Genomic DNA, 15,816 nt, shown 5'->3' with positions numbered 1-15,816 from the left:
TCTCCTCTAGCTTCCTTCCCTCTTGGAAGGCTTTCGGAGCTTGAGATTCCTTGATTCACCTATACACCTTCATTGAGACATCCATCAAACACTTACCGTGCTTCATCTTCATCCATCTATTCGCTGCTTTCCCTGGTTTTGGAAGTGTTCGTGATTGAATTGCAAGGATGTTTCCATCAGCAGAGCTCACAGCCTCACCCCATAAATGAGATGGGACATTACCATCTATCAAAAGTGATCTTGTCACCTCTAATATATGTCTATTTTTCCTCTCAGCCACTCCATTTTGTTGTGGTGAATAAGAACATGTAGTTTGATGCAAGATGCCTTTAGAATTCATGAACTCTATTAATTCAGTCTTAAAATATTCTCCTCAATTGTCTGACCGAATAACCTTAATAGATGTATTAAATTGTGTAACAATTAGATGATAGAATGAACGAACCACATTACACACACCTCACTTTTATGTTTAAGCAAATATACCCAGGTTATCTGAGTACAGTCATCAACAAAACTGATAAACCATTTTTTTTCCTATATGTGTAGGTTGTAGGGCAGGATCCCAAACATTTGTGTGAATTAATGAAAAAGGAAAATCATTTTTGTTATTGCTTAAAGGAAACACAACACGATGATTTTTTTCCAAAACACAAGTTTCACAAAAAAAATCAGAAATATTGGATATATGAAATAGTGACGGAAATAATTTTTTTAAATAACCAAAAGAGGGATGTGTCAACCGTTTATGCCACAACCAAATTTCTTTTTTGTTTTTATCTTGTATGTGATCATTCGCAAGACAAGTCAATCCTCTTTTATTGTTTTGTTGTGAGACATTTTCAAGATAATACAGTCCTTCACTCTCTCTACTATTGGCAATCTTCTCCTTGGAATGGATGTTCTGAAAAAGACAATGGGTAAAACAAGGCAACACAAGAATGTGATTTGGTTAACTTGTTGACGGAGATAAGATTACAGTTTAATGTAAGAATAAATAAAACATCAGAAATCGATAAAGAAGGTGAGAGGGATATAGTACTTATACCTTCAATAGGAGACGAGACCCCATTGGCATTAATAATAACAGTTTTAGAACAATTAGAGGAAAAATTAGTAAATATATGAGGATCACAAGTCATATGATCAGTAGCACCTGAATCAATTATCCAATCACTACCCTTAGTAACAACAGAAAGATTAAGAGTAGAGTCAGATATATCTGACTTGGTCACAAATCCGGCAGCAGTAGAAATATAACTCTTGGAAGCAGCGGAAGTTCTAGAATCATGTTTCTCCGATTGATTGTCATCGGAAGAAGCCATCAGAAATATTCAATGAAAAAAAGCATTGATTCCTAAACTGTAAAGGATATCAGTGTTTGACTCTGATACCATAATAAAAGGTTTAAAGAATAATTCTAATGTATTATTTCAAGGAATAAAGTACCATATATATACATACAAAGATCCTATAATCCTTCATCTATTAAAGGAAAGGCATGTGCACAAATATGCACAAATTATAATAATATCTAAAATAAAACTAACATAATATTTGATTGCCTAATATCCTTTAATAGAATATTTGGCATATCTTAACAGGGAGGACTTTGTATTTGCAATTAACTTTATCCAGCTTTCTCTCAATCCACTAACTGTGGAATTTTTCATTGCTCCAAGTGAAAAACTAATTAGAAGAAGGAACATCAATCAGTTCATTGGTATTAGTCCTTTAGAACAAGATAAGTTGTTAGGAGCAATCCTTCCCTTAGTTTCATCCAAAAAAGAACAACATTAAAGTCACTAAAAATACACAAAGGAACCTATTGCATATTGGACATATCATACGAGAGGGACCTTCTACAAGTGTAAGAGGTAGAACCACGTATGCCAACAATATTAAAAGATTTACCCTTCATAGAAACAATGATAGAGATATATTCTCAAGATAATGAAAAAATTGTTACGGTAGGAAGTCGCACGTGATTAGAAATAAGATTAATTTATAATATATAAGTAGATGCAAATCTCATTTTATAAGCTAGTCCTATAGAGTTGAGTTAGACTTAAAAACCGCTTTCTAATAGTTACTCAAAGCTAGCTAGACCAGGAGCGTTATCCAGTTGACCATTCTAACAAAAGATTTATCAGAGTGAGCCTTGTTCTTGATAGGCTTACTAGAATTTGATTTAGTTCAAATATTCCTTATCCTTGTGTTTTCTTTAAGAGAAAACCTCTAATCTTCACAAAGTAAAACAAAAATATATCTTTCTCTTCCAATAAACAATTACATGTTCAATCAATCTACTGTGAAAAAAAAATATATGTCCTCTTCTCTCCCTATACAACAAACAACATTAAATTAGTAAAACGAAAAATTTCAATAATGTTTTAAGATAACATAAAACTAAAAAAACTTCAATTTATTACATTTATTGTCTATTTTCCTAATCTATGTAAAATTATATAGAGAATAAATAGTAATAAATCTAATTAAAATAAAATGATAAATGATATTAAATCTTATTAAACTAAAATAATTGTAATAAAATTAAAAAATATTCATCCATAATTAGTATTTATTAAAAAATAATATAATGATTTATTTTTTAAAAATTTTACTAAATATTAACCATAACCTCTACTTAAAATCCTTACCAAGAAGAATTGAATGATTATTTTCAACCTTTCTTTTATTACATTTGCTCATAGAATGAATAATCATCTAAAGAAGATATATGACTATTAAATATTTGTATTTGCATCTAACTCTTCAGTTTATAAAATGGAAATGGTATAATATTGAAGTTTTCTCTCAATTTTACATTTTGCAATATATCACAAGTTTAAATATGAGTCATATGAATGTTCCATTAATGCAGAGAGAGAAAGAGAAAGATTGTTGAGGATAGTGGTGAGGTGTAGGGTATTTTTGGAATAAAAGAAAATAGTGAGGAGGTGTAGAGTATTTTTGAAATAAAAGAAAATAGTAGAGAGATGCAGGAACACTTGAAATGATGAAGGAGCACTTGAGGTGGTGAAGGGGGCAACACCCTTTTCATATTCACTATCAACACAAGCATAGCCAGGCCTTTCCGGGCAACTTTGATAAGAGGATTTATCTTTGCACTACCTAATTTCTCCTTGCATCTCTCCATTTTATTTTCTTTACAAAAATACCCTTTGGTAATTTTTTTTTTTACTTTTACCTTTAACTTTTAATTTTTCAAAACCCTAATCCTTTGTTTTCCCTTTTACTTGAGACGCGCCGCAACACCCCACCCCCACACATCTTTCTTTTTTCCTCTCTCCCACAACTTTTCCTCTCTTCTTCTTTTCCTTTTTGTTGAGTTTTCTTGTGTTCTCTCTGTTTTACTCTTTCATTTCTTCCATTCATTGGTTTACGTGCTTTGATAACATAGGTTTTCTATTATTAGAGAGGTAGATCCAAACAAGAAAATGAACAAAAGTATTTGTTCAAATTTTCAAACTTGTATAATTAAATTAATCATAAATGTTATCATGCTCATAATTTTTTTTAATTTGTTAAATATGGCTAAGAAATTTAACCACTAAAATTAATAAAAAGAAAAAAATTACTATAACAACATATGAAAATGAAATTGTAAAGATGGATAGAAGGAAAAAAGGAGATGATAATAAAGAACAAGAAAAATATCATACACAAGATAGAATATAAAATAGTTGAGATATATTATCTTTATTTTATATTTATCTTTTATCTTTAATTATTGTATTATTATTTCTTATTTGTATTTTGGACTTAACCTATATTTCTTGTATTATAAATAGAGGACCATGCGTGTTGTTGTATTATAAGTATTTTGGACTTTCATATAGAAAATTGTAAATTACTTTTTGTATCACTTCTTTTATTTATAATGGATTCAGTTCACAATTAAAAATAAGTGTAAAAGGACTCAGATAACCATGTTTATGACAACGAACAATCACCGTTGGACAAACTAACCTCATAACTTATAAAATAGGAGATTATGCATTCATAATTTTATTGCAATATAATTGTTGGGTTTTAACATATAAGAGGCAAAAGAATAAAATGGAAACTGATATCTTTTATTGAGCATAAGCAAGAAATATTTATACTACATAATTTGTAACTGATTTTTAAAAAATATATGCTAAACTAATTAATTTAAATAATGCCTAAAATTCTCCTAAGAAATAGAATATGAATATTTTTATTTAACAGCTTTGACTCTTTCAACCAAATGTTGTTTAAGTAACAAAATTCCAATACTTCTCCTTGACTCAAAGTTAGCATACTCTAAGTTTTTTCGTCCTTGACCGCATCATCTAAAGTTCCTCCAGTTTTGGAATTCTCGATTACTTCTGGTTTCTTTATCTTTTCAAGAACTGCGTCTAACTATGAGTTGTCAGTGTCTTTCACCTTTCTAGTATTGCCTTGTTGCTCCGCATTTTCAGCTTTTGCTTCGGGAGGAGTTGTCTTAGGATGCTTTTCTTCCTCTAATTTTGTTGGTTTAATTTGACTTTCATCAACTTTAACACCCACTAGCTCTACTTTCTTGTCATTCAGAGATGGGGATATTTTAGATCCTTCGACATTTTACAGCTTGTTTGTTTACTCTCCATTTGTCTTTTGAAACATGCAACCTCGTTTGTTTTCCATATTGCAAAGTAGCGCATATGAGTGATTTCTCTTCAATTTCAGGTAGGCTTTGTTCCTGCATATTGTCTTCAACCTTGTGCACAACAAATTGTTCTTTATCAATCAAATTCAAGGCGAAGCTCTTGCCTTTCATTTGAACTCTGAACAATTCTTTATTATCTGAATCTTTAATTATGCAGGTTTTGTCTTCAAATAAAACTTTATAGCCTTCTTCTAGAAGTTGGCCAACACTCAACAAATTTTGGTCAATTTCAGGAACATATAGAACATCAATAATTAATTTCAAACTTGTGCAACCTTTGATCAAGATGGTTCTTTTACCCTTCACTGCTATTTTTGCCCCGTTTCCAATTTTGACATTTGTGTTGTAGGTTGCATCAAGATCTTTGAATAATTCTTTATCGTTAGTCATGTGGTTTGTGCAATCACTATCAATTAGCCAACTTTCTGTTGATCTCGCAGTAGCAAAGCAGGAAACAACAAAAAGTTCTTCTTCTTCACCGTCTTCAACCGCAACTTGTACATTCTCTTGTTTTTCTGATGACTTGCATATTTTCTCCACATGCCCTAAAATTCCACATTTATGGCATTTAACATCTGGCATCCACCAACACTTTGTATGTGGATGATTATTTTTCTTACAAAAAGGACATGATGGAAAAACATTAGAGGATTTGTTATAATTTTTGTGGTTGAAACTTCTTGACCTTTTTTTCAGCAATTTAACTATCAAAGCCCCTTCAATATGACCTTCTTCTCTCATGAGTCTTCTTTTTTCTAGAGCCTGAAGTGCTGCCAAAAGTTCTACCAAGGTAATAGTAAAGAGATCTTTTGAGTTCTCCAAGGAAGTCAATGTGGCTTCATATCTTTCTGGAATTGTTACAAGTATTTTTCGAACAATTCGAGAGTCAGGAATCTCAGTGCCTAGAAGACGTATTTTGTTTGCAATGCCGAGAAGCTTGTCCGCATAATCTTTGATCATCTCTGAATCTTTCATCTTCTGCATCTCAAGTTCTCAAACCAGATTCAAAGCTTGCATTCCTTTGACTCTCTCATTGCTTTCATACTCTTCCTTCAAAAACTTCCAGATTTCATGTGTCGTTTTCAACGTCATTATTCTGTTGAAAATGACTGGAGATACAACTGCGAACAAAATTGATTTGGCTTTGGACTTTCGAAGCCTGCTTTCTTTGTGATTTTTCATTTGAGCAATCGTAGGATTATCTGGCAAGGGAGCCACTTCGTAGTCCTGTTCTACCGCTTTCCATACATCGTTAGCATCAGATATGCTTCCATTTTGACAACCCACATTTGATAGTTTTGTCCATCAAATACAAGTATAGAAACCGTAGTAAACGAGGTTTAAGATTCCATTTTGTTTGTGATGGCTATTTTGTGGTTGTAGGTGTTTATGAGTTATATCACAAATCCCGTAAAATCATTTTTACTCTAATATCAATTGTTGGTTTTTAACATATAAGAAACAAAAAAATAAAAAGGAAACTGATATCTTTAATTGAGCATAAGCAATAAATATTTATACTACATAATTTGTAACTGACTTTTAAAAAATATATACTAAACTAATTAATTTAAATAATGCCTAAAATTCTCCTAAAAAATAGAATATGAATATTTTTATTTAACAGTTTTGACTCTTTCAACCAAATGTTTGAGTCACAGAATTCCAATAATAATTCATATAAAAATCCATGATGGTTTCAAAGATGTACTCAAACTTGAAACTTTCTTATGGCTGAACTTGCATTCCATTTCCTTAACATATGTTCCTGATTAATTATTTGCTCAGAAGCACCGCAATCCATATAACGAACAATAATTAGTTTCACTAATCATGCTTCTTACTGCTAACACTAACTTTTGAAGTAGTAGAGAAGGTATGACCATCATGTATTCACACCCTACCTACAATACACGTTTTTGGTCATCAAAAAACATGACAAATTAGGAATGAATGATCATATGACATAAATAGATCCTAATACTACATATGATCACCTTCAATACAATTTGAACCGAAAGCTATCCAAAAACAAGAACTTGCTCTTGCTACTTGGTTAGGTTATCTTCCTAAAAAAGGAACATGCAGCAGGGAGCAAGGTCCTAATGAACACCCTGCATAGCCTCCTTCTGACGACTTTGTTGAGTGTCATTAGTAACATGCTGATCATTCTGGCCAGACCTAACATCCTCGTTCCCAGGCGTAGCAACACCAGGTATCTCCCCAAGTCTCTCCTGCAGCAACATTATATCATATATATATATATATATCAGATAGCAGACTCAGTCTGCATAAATTTTGTATGGTCGCAAGAGTGGAATTGAAAATTAGAAAGTCATATTAGTCATCAATATGTATAACTTGGTATTGGCAACAGTGCTTGCCAATTAGAATAATAGACAAAAAAACACGTATCAAAGCATTTTAAGATTTAAAAATCACCTTGAGAGAAGCGTTCTCAGAAAGTAGTTGCTCGTACTCACTCCTGATCCTGCTTACTTCTGCTTGGAGAGTGGCATTTTCTTCTTTCAAAACGTCAGCACGCTGAGCTAGTTCATCGCATTCAGCCTGAGAACAGTACACACAAAAGAGTTTGAAATTTGACAATTATGACCTACAACCTGAAAAATGAAAAAAGTTGTACTCTCCGTCACCTGCTTCCGTAACCTGGATCTGCGTGCGGATTCTCTATTAGACTGCTTCCGCCTTTGTCTTTTAAGCTCTCTTTCGTCCTAAAAAATTAACCAAAAAAATGAAGATTAAAACAAAAGTTCAGAGAAGTAATACCTAATAATGTAACAACCTGTAGCCAAATTTGTGGCTGAACACCATCTCTTGACCCAGCAGTAATCATCCCCCCAGCAACTGCAGTAGAAGAAACCTTTCCATGCAGTGCAGGAATGGCGGATGAAGTTGGCGTGCCCCAGTAATCCATTCCTATATTTAAATTAGTTGTGGGACCAGGAATTGCTCCGGGAGCACTTGCAGTAGATATAGGTATGGCAGGCATAGTTTGGTTAACAAGTGTCTGAGGTCTACTATGTACCCCATTTTGTGGAGCCGAACTTCCATTTTGAGATGGTTCATCTGTAATATAGCAAAACAAGTGTTTCAGCCTTAACATGGATACATTATAAATATACACAAAGCAACACAAATACAAAAAAATTCCAAACATAACCTTGTCATACCTTCAAAAGAGTCCTGCCTCTCCCCGGATTTCAATTGAGAATCCTACAAAATTCATTGAAATAAATACCAAGGATACTTACTACCAGGCAGTGGAAGCATAAAACAAAAAATAAGGCAGCATCTACAATAGATTACGTTTCTGAAGATCAATTAAAACCTTCTTAAGATGCTATAAAAGGAAGATCCTTATTTTTCAAAACATGAGCATGCTAACACTATGTATGAGTATGGGCAAAGCTTTTTAGGAACAAAGGTTTAACAGAAATAATCCTGATGCACATTTACCGGGAATAATAATATTATTATTATTATTTAAAGCTTTGGAACATACATCAATTCATATATCATATTGGTCAGTTCAATGGTAATTGCATTTTATTTGAAAACCCTATTAATATATGAAGCTGTTTTTTTTGGGTTAGCATATGAAAGTTAATCCACCGCACAACAACCAATTATGGCCATTCTTAATCTTTGGGGGAATCAAGAGGTTTTGGGTATGAGATACCAAATAAGCAGAGGAAGAAAACTTTGATTCCTGTATACAAGTCTTAAGAACAAGTAAGATATTCATAATTGTGTTAACTACAGTAATATAAAACATATCTGTCATACTATGTAATTATGAGAATATGTAATTAAGCATGGATTAAGGAAAAGATAAGTATTGCAGAGAATCAATTTGGCTTAATGTCAGGAAGGTCTACGGAAAAAATGAATTAACTTTTACAGGAATTGATGGGAATTTACAAAAGCAAAACGAGAGACTAATATTTTTTATTGACTTGGAAAAAGGTTATGATTGAGCGCCAAGAGAAGTTTTACGAAAACTATAGAAAATAAAGGTGTTCATGTATGATGTAGTAACAACTAGTTTGAGAACTCTAGGAGGCAAGACTAGGGATTTTCGAAAGGTTATGATTATATCAAGGCTCACTCTTAAGTCATTATTAGTTTAATCTAGTCTTGGATGTGTTTAGCCTAATTGCATTTTCTTTTTGCGCGTATGTTATTGTTTTGAATATGGAAAACAATTAACTTTATACTTAAGATTAGTAAACAGACTATGTAAATAGAGTTTTCACTTAAGTAGGAATAAAACAGTATATGCATTGCAGTTTTAGTAAGAGGCAAGCGAGATAAAACCTAAGCTTATTGTGATTACGAAACACCTACCAAGTACTCAGGCATGTTCTATTATATTGCCATTTGTCAAACTATATTCTATAGTACTGAAAATTAGGCTATAATGGGATTGTTGGAAATATCACATCAACTTGCGATATGCCTAAATTAAAGTATACTTCCACTTTACAAACTGATTTTCTAGACTTGAATTACTCCCAAATCTAAATTGTAAGATAAGTTTAGAGTCTATTTTAATAATTGTTGTTGTTGGGTCTATTAGATCACCCACATATGTCCAATCCTATAAACTTTACTCACGTGAAGTCTAATCCTCAATGTGAAAAGGTGTGTTAAAGATACCACATCTACCTAATCACATTAAAGTATATAATGTATATAAGTGGAGAGATGTATCTCACCTTATAAGCTAATTTTGCGGTCCAAACCCAAATTCTAAGATGCATAATAAGAGAAAAAGATGGGAATGGCATAAATGAATGTGTGGTCATGCATGAAAGGATAGGATAAAAAATGAGTTTATATAACGAGATATTATGTAGCAAAAATTGAGGAAAAGATAAATCACTTTATTTTATTTTTTTGAAAGCTAAATCAATATCTTATTGATAATGTAATGAGGAAAAAAATGCATGTTTCATGTTCTGAAAAAGATATTCAACTTTAAGATTCAACATATCATTTGTGCTAAATACGCCATTTCATAGCAACTGAAAATAGGGCAATAGGAGTTATACACCCAAGACCCATGCCAATTTCATTACCCAATTTACAAACACATTAGAACGTTAAAAAATTATTAGCACGATCTGTCTTAAAATTTGGCTTTAGGTAATAACAAAGTGAACATTTATTAATTCTTTAAAAATTTTACTAAAACCATTCAACCTTTCTTATTTTTTTCACTCATAAACTTGCTATCGTAATGCTTTTAACTAGTATTTTCTTACGCACCAAAGTTTTAAGAAGTTGTGTTTACACCCCTAGGACAGTTATTTATAGAATTATATCATGCCCCATTACTGAGGCTAGAAAAGTAAAATGCTACAGAATTATATTTTGGTAGTCTAGAAAGAGGTATATCATCCTTCAGATGTCATTTTACTAAATAAGCATGCAGGAGTCAACACGGACTTAAGACTGTCACTTCTTGGATAGATAAATATACAAGTGGCACATAACTTACATTCTGGGAATTCTCACCACTTCCTTCACTAGTTCCGTCACTTGCACTATCACCACTGCAAATCCAAATTTCATCAGTATAAGTATAGACAGTATGCAATTGCAAATAGAAAACCAATTAAGGGACTTATATAAAGTGATAAACCATCCATTGGAAACCCTACCCTACCCATATATATTTTCTGCAGTAGCCAAGACAGATAAAGCCCCAGTATTAAATCTAAAAAATATTAATATCAGGAAGTGTCTAACCCAAAAAAAAAATATCAGGAAGTTTATAGGCATGTTAAATATCAAATGTTCCTCTAGTCTTATAAAAGTAAAAAACATAAAGAAATTCCATACAAAAGCTTTCAAGCTGTATCAAACACCTGCATACTGGCACAGACAAAGAAAGTCAACCCCAATTACTAGATTTATTTGAATGACCTAGAATGATACAAAAAGCATCTCCACAACTAATATCAGTTCATGATTAATTACTTATTAAGAAACAACAATTCGGTTAAACACTGAAAGGGATAACAAATAAGAAAAAAGCTCGGACAATTCCAAATAGTTGCTGGATTTAGTTGTACTTGTGTCAGATGTCAAACACTTCAAATACTCCTGGGTACATATTAAAATAACTTTACTTTATTTTATAAAAATTTAAACTAGTAAAGACAAAAAAATATATATAAATAAATTGTAACATTTTATTATGTCTACAATGACCCATGCTCATTTTATAAGAGTGTCTCGTTGGATTTAATGTGTTTTATGTTAAATTTATATTAGTTTCATATATTACAGATAATCCACGTTTTCTAAATCACGAAATTACTTTGATTCAAATAACAGAGGCCTAACTTTAACAACTATTGATCAATAACCGAATCTTACCTCTTGGAATGAATCCCATTAGCAGATTCTCCGTTTGTTTTACCAAGTTCACTATTTTTTCCAGTAATCCACATATTCAAACTACCCCCACTAGCACTTCCTTTTGATCTTTTGACGGGTAATTTTTCCTTCACCTCAGGAGGTTTAGCACCAACTTCAATGCTGCCTGGGTTATTTCCCTGCATGTCAACTTGTAGGTCACTTTTACTTGGATAAAGACAATTAACGCACAGGAAGGAGAAAAGACAGGAAATAAAAGAAAGACAAAGTGAGTGACAGGGAGAGCACAGCAAAAAGGAAAAAAGACAAATGCAGAACATTAAAAGAACTCACCGAAGAATCTGCAATACCATTTGGAGAAGCCATGGCAAAAGGACTGAAAGGATAAGAGCCCTAAAGAAATTGGTAGAAGCACGCGAATATTGGTTAATGAATTCTAAATTATGATGAGTAATTACAACATAATCTTCACAAGAAAGAATAATATACAAATAATACCGGAGGAATGGATGGATGGGCATAAATGCCACCATGGGGATACATTGCTACATAGGGATGTGGTGGGGTGCCATAGGGAGGCATAACATGCTGCAAGTAAATATACCATCAATAAACCAATGGAAACACGATGGAAAATTCAAAGTATTCAACAATATATGAGTAAATATAAATTTTTCATGTTGCACGATGGATTCAATTTGAATATTATTTTGGATAGACATGGTGTAATAAAACTAACTACATATCATATTCCAGAGACATGCAAGGAATTGGCATCATTATTAACTCATCATAGATTAAGCCATTATGAGAACCAAGTGTAAATAATAACAACAAATATATAAAATACAACAATAAACTAGTTACATCCCTTTCAGTTTAAGGATGATAATATCTTGTCAAGACAAAGCAACAACAATGTTTATATTTGCAATTGGGCTAGAGCTAGAGCAGTTAAAATGTTGATAATAGCATAAGAAAACAATAATGTTTACAACAGTGAAGGATTGGTAACATTAAGTTTTGACAATCCCTTCAGATTTCTAAAGACAAACTCAAAGGATATAGTATTCTAAATTATTGTACCAATGAGATAGACCAATCATTATGTATGTCATGAATACCTGGACACCCCACATAAATGGGTGGGCTTGGGGACTTGATGCTAAGAAACTGTGTGGAGGTATGGGAGAATATGTCTGTACCATTAAAAAATTGAGGGTCAAAATCCAAGCTTGACAAAAATAAAGCACAATATGCAAATTAAGGCTTTGTCATTGAAAACCTGAAAGTTAGACCAGTCAGGATTAATGCCAGTTGTTGGAGACTGCTCCTGGAAAAGACAATAAAATATTTCTAGCATCATTTAAACTCTTAACTGTCAAATATAGACAAAACAAAAGATCCCTGATAGACCTGTGACGTAGCTGGAGGGGTCTTAGACTCCTTCTCCTTCGGGGTTTTGTCCATGTCACTACTACCCATGCTTTTATATAGGTATCTTCCAATAATTTACACTATACCATTCTGCATCAAGAACAAAACTTATATCACAAGGCAGTCAAACGGACACAGAAACCACTCTCCTGTGAAACCAACAACTAGTTCCATAACAGAAAAGTTATCCCAGGGAGACAAAACACTTTATGAACCCGTTATCAGTTAAACTATTCTAAAAATTCTAGTATTACACACTTCATCTAATTGGTTATATTGAAAGAAAATCAACTAATGCAATTGTCCCTTTGCCCACAATAAACAAAGCCGCATAATTCACAATTCATTATTTATCTTAAATTTCTCTCTGTATCCCCCAAACAAGCATAGCACTGGTAGGTCATGTTCTTCAGTGTTCTAACAATACGGCGTTAACACATTAGTCCCCACCTAAATTGACTCAGCAAAAATGATCAAATACTTCAATTTTTTTCACAAAATAAAATATACACGGTGAAATTCATAAAACCCAGCAATCCAGCACCATGAACAATTAAAATTGTGGATGAAGAGAGCTATGTACAACAAATTACAGCTGAGAACAAGAAGCAATTCGCAAAGCTAAAGCAGAAGAAATATAGTGAAAACCTTATATACATGATGGCCGTTGAAAAAAATACTTTGGGCGGAATTTGTTCTGGATACGATGAAGAAGGCTATTTTTGTGGGAAGAATTGAAGAATGAGGAAGAATTAGGGTTGGTTTGGTTTGGGTTTAGGTTGAGGTTTGATAGCGGGTGGCGGTGTGTTGGTGACGGTGAGAAAGCAATGCACAGGTCGTACGGTGTGTCGCTGTCCCGTGGCAGAGATTTCGTTAATGCTTCGATTTCGGAAAGAACCAAAATGGAATGCCCGTTTACTCCTCCGGTGTGTTGTGCTCCTAAATTTTAATATATATCATACATTTATTCTTATCTAAATTTGTAATACATTCTGTGCAGCTAAAATCTGTTTTTATTATATATATTAAGATAAATAATATTCAAATTCATATAAATTTTAATGTATAAAATATTACATATTTTAAAAAAGAAAATTCTTATTAATTTAGTTTTAAAATGCTAAGTTGCAGACTTGTTGAATTCAAAAGAAAAACATTAACCAAATGTCATTTGTATGTATGTAGATAAATTAATTTATGGTTTATTTCCTAATTATTTTCACCCCTTCTATTTAAAGCATATAAGTAATCCCTATACTATAGATATGTTTTTCAAAGTTATCAAATAAAAACCTTAGAAATTTAATGACTAGACACAAAATGCAAAAATGCGATGATTTGAACAACACTTAGGTTAAGAAAGAATAATGTTTGTGACAAATTTAAAAAAATAATAATTAAAGGGAATAAAGATATTTGTCAAAGTTTGACTAAAGTATATCTCAAAACAAACATTTACACAACTAGAATTAGTCTACAAATTGTATTATTTATATTATATATTTATAGTAGTTTATTATAATTATTAAAAATAAAGTACTAATTTATAATTTATATATATATATATATATATATATATATATATATATATATATATATATAGATAGTAGAAAGTTAGCAACCACTTTATTTTCTTTATTTTCAAAACAAGCTAAAGTTGTGTTTAACCCACCACACTTCAATTTTTTTATTATTTTAAATAGAAAATAAATCTCGTGAAAACATTTATTTGAGAACTATAAATATATGTAGGTACAGACTCATTTATGAAACCATAATTACCTTAAAAAGAAAAGTTTTTCAGTCTGACTCGAATTAACAATAATTTTTTGAGTGATTACTAATAAAACATGGTGTGCTTGGGTGTCAGTTTGACTTTTGCTGTTTAATAACTTTATTATATCTCCTAATAAATGAACGATTTTGAACTTGTTTATTCTTTTCTTCTGTCATGCAATTCTCTCTTTCCTCTGTTTTATTCTGTTTTCTTTGATTAAATTCAACTTTTCAATTTTCAAATTCTAGTGATATTGCAAATTATGGAAACTTCTATAAAAGTATAGTTGAATATTGATTTCGTTAGAAATTGGTTGTTCATTCTCAACTATTCAATATATTCAATAATAGTTGTTATTTTTCATTTTAATTTCTCAAATTGATAAATTTTTGTAACTCAATAAATTTTGCTTTTTAAGGTTTGTTTTAGTTTTCTTTTTTTATTTTCTACATACCAAGTTATATATTTTTCATAAATTTACTATTTGTCATTATAACATTCTACAAACTCAATAATTCCTTAATTTAAATTATACATGATTCAACTATTAAGTATAATATATGTTCTAAATATAATATTACATTTTCAAAGAATAAGTACTGGTGAAAGACAATTCAAAAAGTTTAAGTTTAACATTCAAATGATATTAAAATTTTTTAAAGTACATATTATTAAAAAAACTAAATTTAATTTTTATTTAAAGTCTTCAATGATTCTTCTTTTGTTCTCAAACTTCACTCATTTATAAAAAAAATTTGTTGAAATATTCACAAACAATCATATTAAGAACAAGAAAAATCACATACAAAAGATAAACTAATTTATAAATTTTCATATTCAGCATAAAAAATATTAAATAGCATACAAAATATGTGAGAAACAACTTAATATTTATAGACTTACTTAGAAGAACTACTCACAATTGACTTGATTCAAAATTCAATTTTCTTTTCTTCACCTTTCTTCATAGTCCAATTCTCAAAATTCACCTAAAGCACTTCATGTCTCAGAAGCCTTCACATTTACATATTAAAGTTAGACATTTTAAATAGAAAGTTATTATGCTCAAAATTAAACAAATATAATTTTTATATATTCCTAATTTATTATCATTCAACTTTCATGACTATTCTTCTCCATTTGATAGTATATGAATCAAAGTTAACGTTTCAAATTTTTGACAATCTTCCATCCATTTCAATGACTCAACCAATAGCACCACAATCTCAAACAACAACTAAAACAAACACATCACGAGGCATTATACCATTTATTAATCTACATAATCAAGCTTAATGAGTAAAATAATTATCAAACTAATACAATTCAAACAACACAAAAATATATAATTCTAGACTTCGTTTTCAAAAAACAAATGTATTGAATGGGCTTGTGAAACTCAATACCTTTCATACTTACTCCTAATTCATCTTGTGGTGTTTCAATACTAGGAGTAGTGTCCCTAACCAAGCCATGACATGTGAAGTCACTTAAATGT

The 15,816-nt window shown here is 31.2% G+C and overlaps 1 protein-coding gene across 3 annotated transcripts; it reads right to left on the bottom strand.

The window, feature by feature from the left end:
• Positions 1-6,475: 6,475 nt before the first annotated feature.
• On the bottom strand, positions 6,476-13,490 carry LOC106769112 (bZIP transcription factor 16). Of its 3 annotated transcripts, XR_001376308.2 has the most exons (14): positions 13,190-13,489; positions 12,521-12,631; positions 12,390-12,437; positions 12,229-12,303; positions 11,603-11,692; positions 11,438-11,497; positions 11,105-11,283; positions 10,221-10,275; positions 7,888-7,930; positions 7,500-7,783; positions 7,351-7,428; positions 7,139-7,264; positions 6,694-6,930; positions 6,476-6,600 (listed from the first exon to the last, which is right to left on the bottom strand). XR_001376308.2 is itself a non-coding variant. In XM_014654593.2 (13 exons), exons 2-13 carry the CDS (start codon positions 12,587-12,589, stop codon positions 6,799-6,801), a joined length of 1,161 nt encoding a protein of 386 aa, XP_014510079.1. In that variant the 5' UTR covers positions 12,590-12,631; positions 13,190-13,490; the 3' UTR covers positions 6,515-6,798. The 3 variants fall into 3 exon arrangements, 2 of the variants coding, with proteins under 2 accessions (XP_014510079.1, XP_014510078.1); XM_014654593.2 differs by having other exon boundaries at positions 6,515-6,930; positions 7,578-7,783; positions 13,190-13,490; XM_014654592.2 differs by having other exon boundaries at positions 6,515-6,930.
• Positions 13,491-15,816: the final 2,326 nt, after the last annotated feature.

Source organism: Vigna radiata, chromosome 7 (genome assembly GCF_000741045.1).
Source record: "Vigna radiata var. radiata cultivar VC1973A chromosome 7, Vradiata_ver6, whole genome shotgun sequence".
Classification (NCBI taxonomy): domain Eukaryota; kingdom Viridiplantae; phylum Streptophyta; class Magnoliopsida; order Fabales; family Fabaceae; genus Vigna; species Vigna radiata.
Note: the sequence above shows the minus strand (reverse complement) of the source record. Positions and strands in the feature narration are given on the sequence as shown.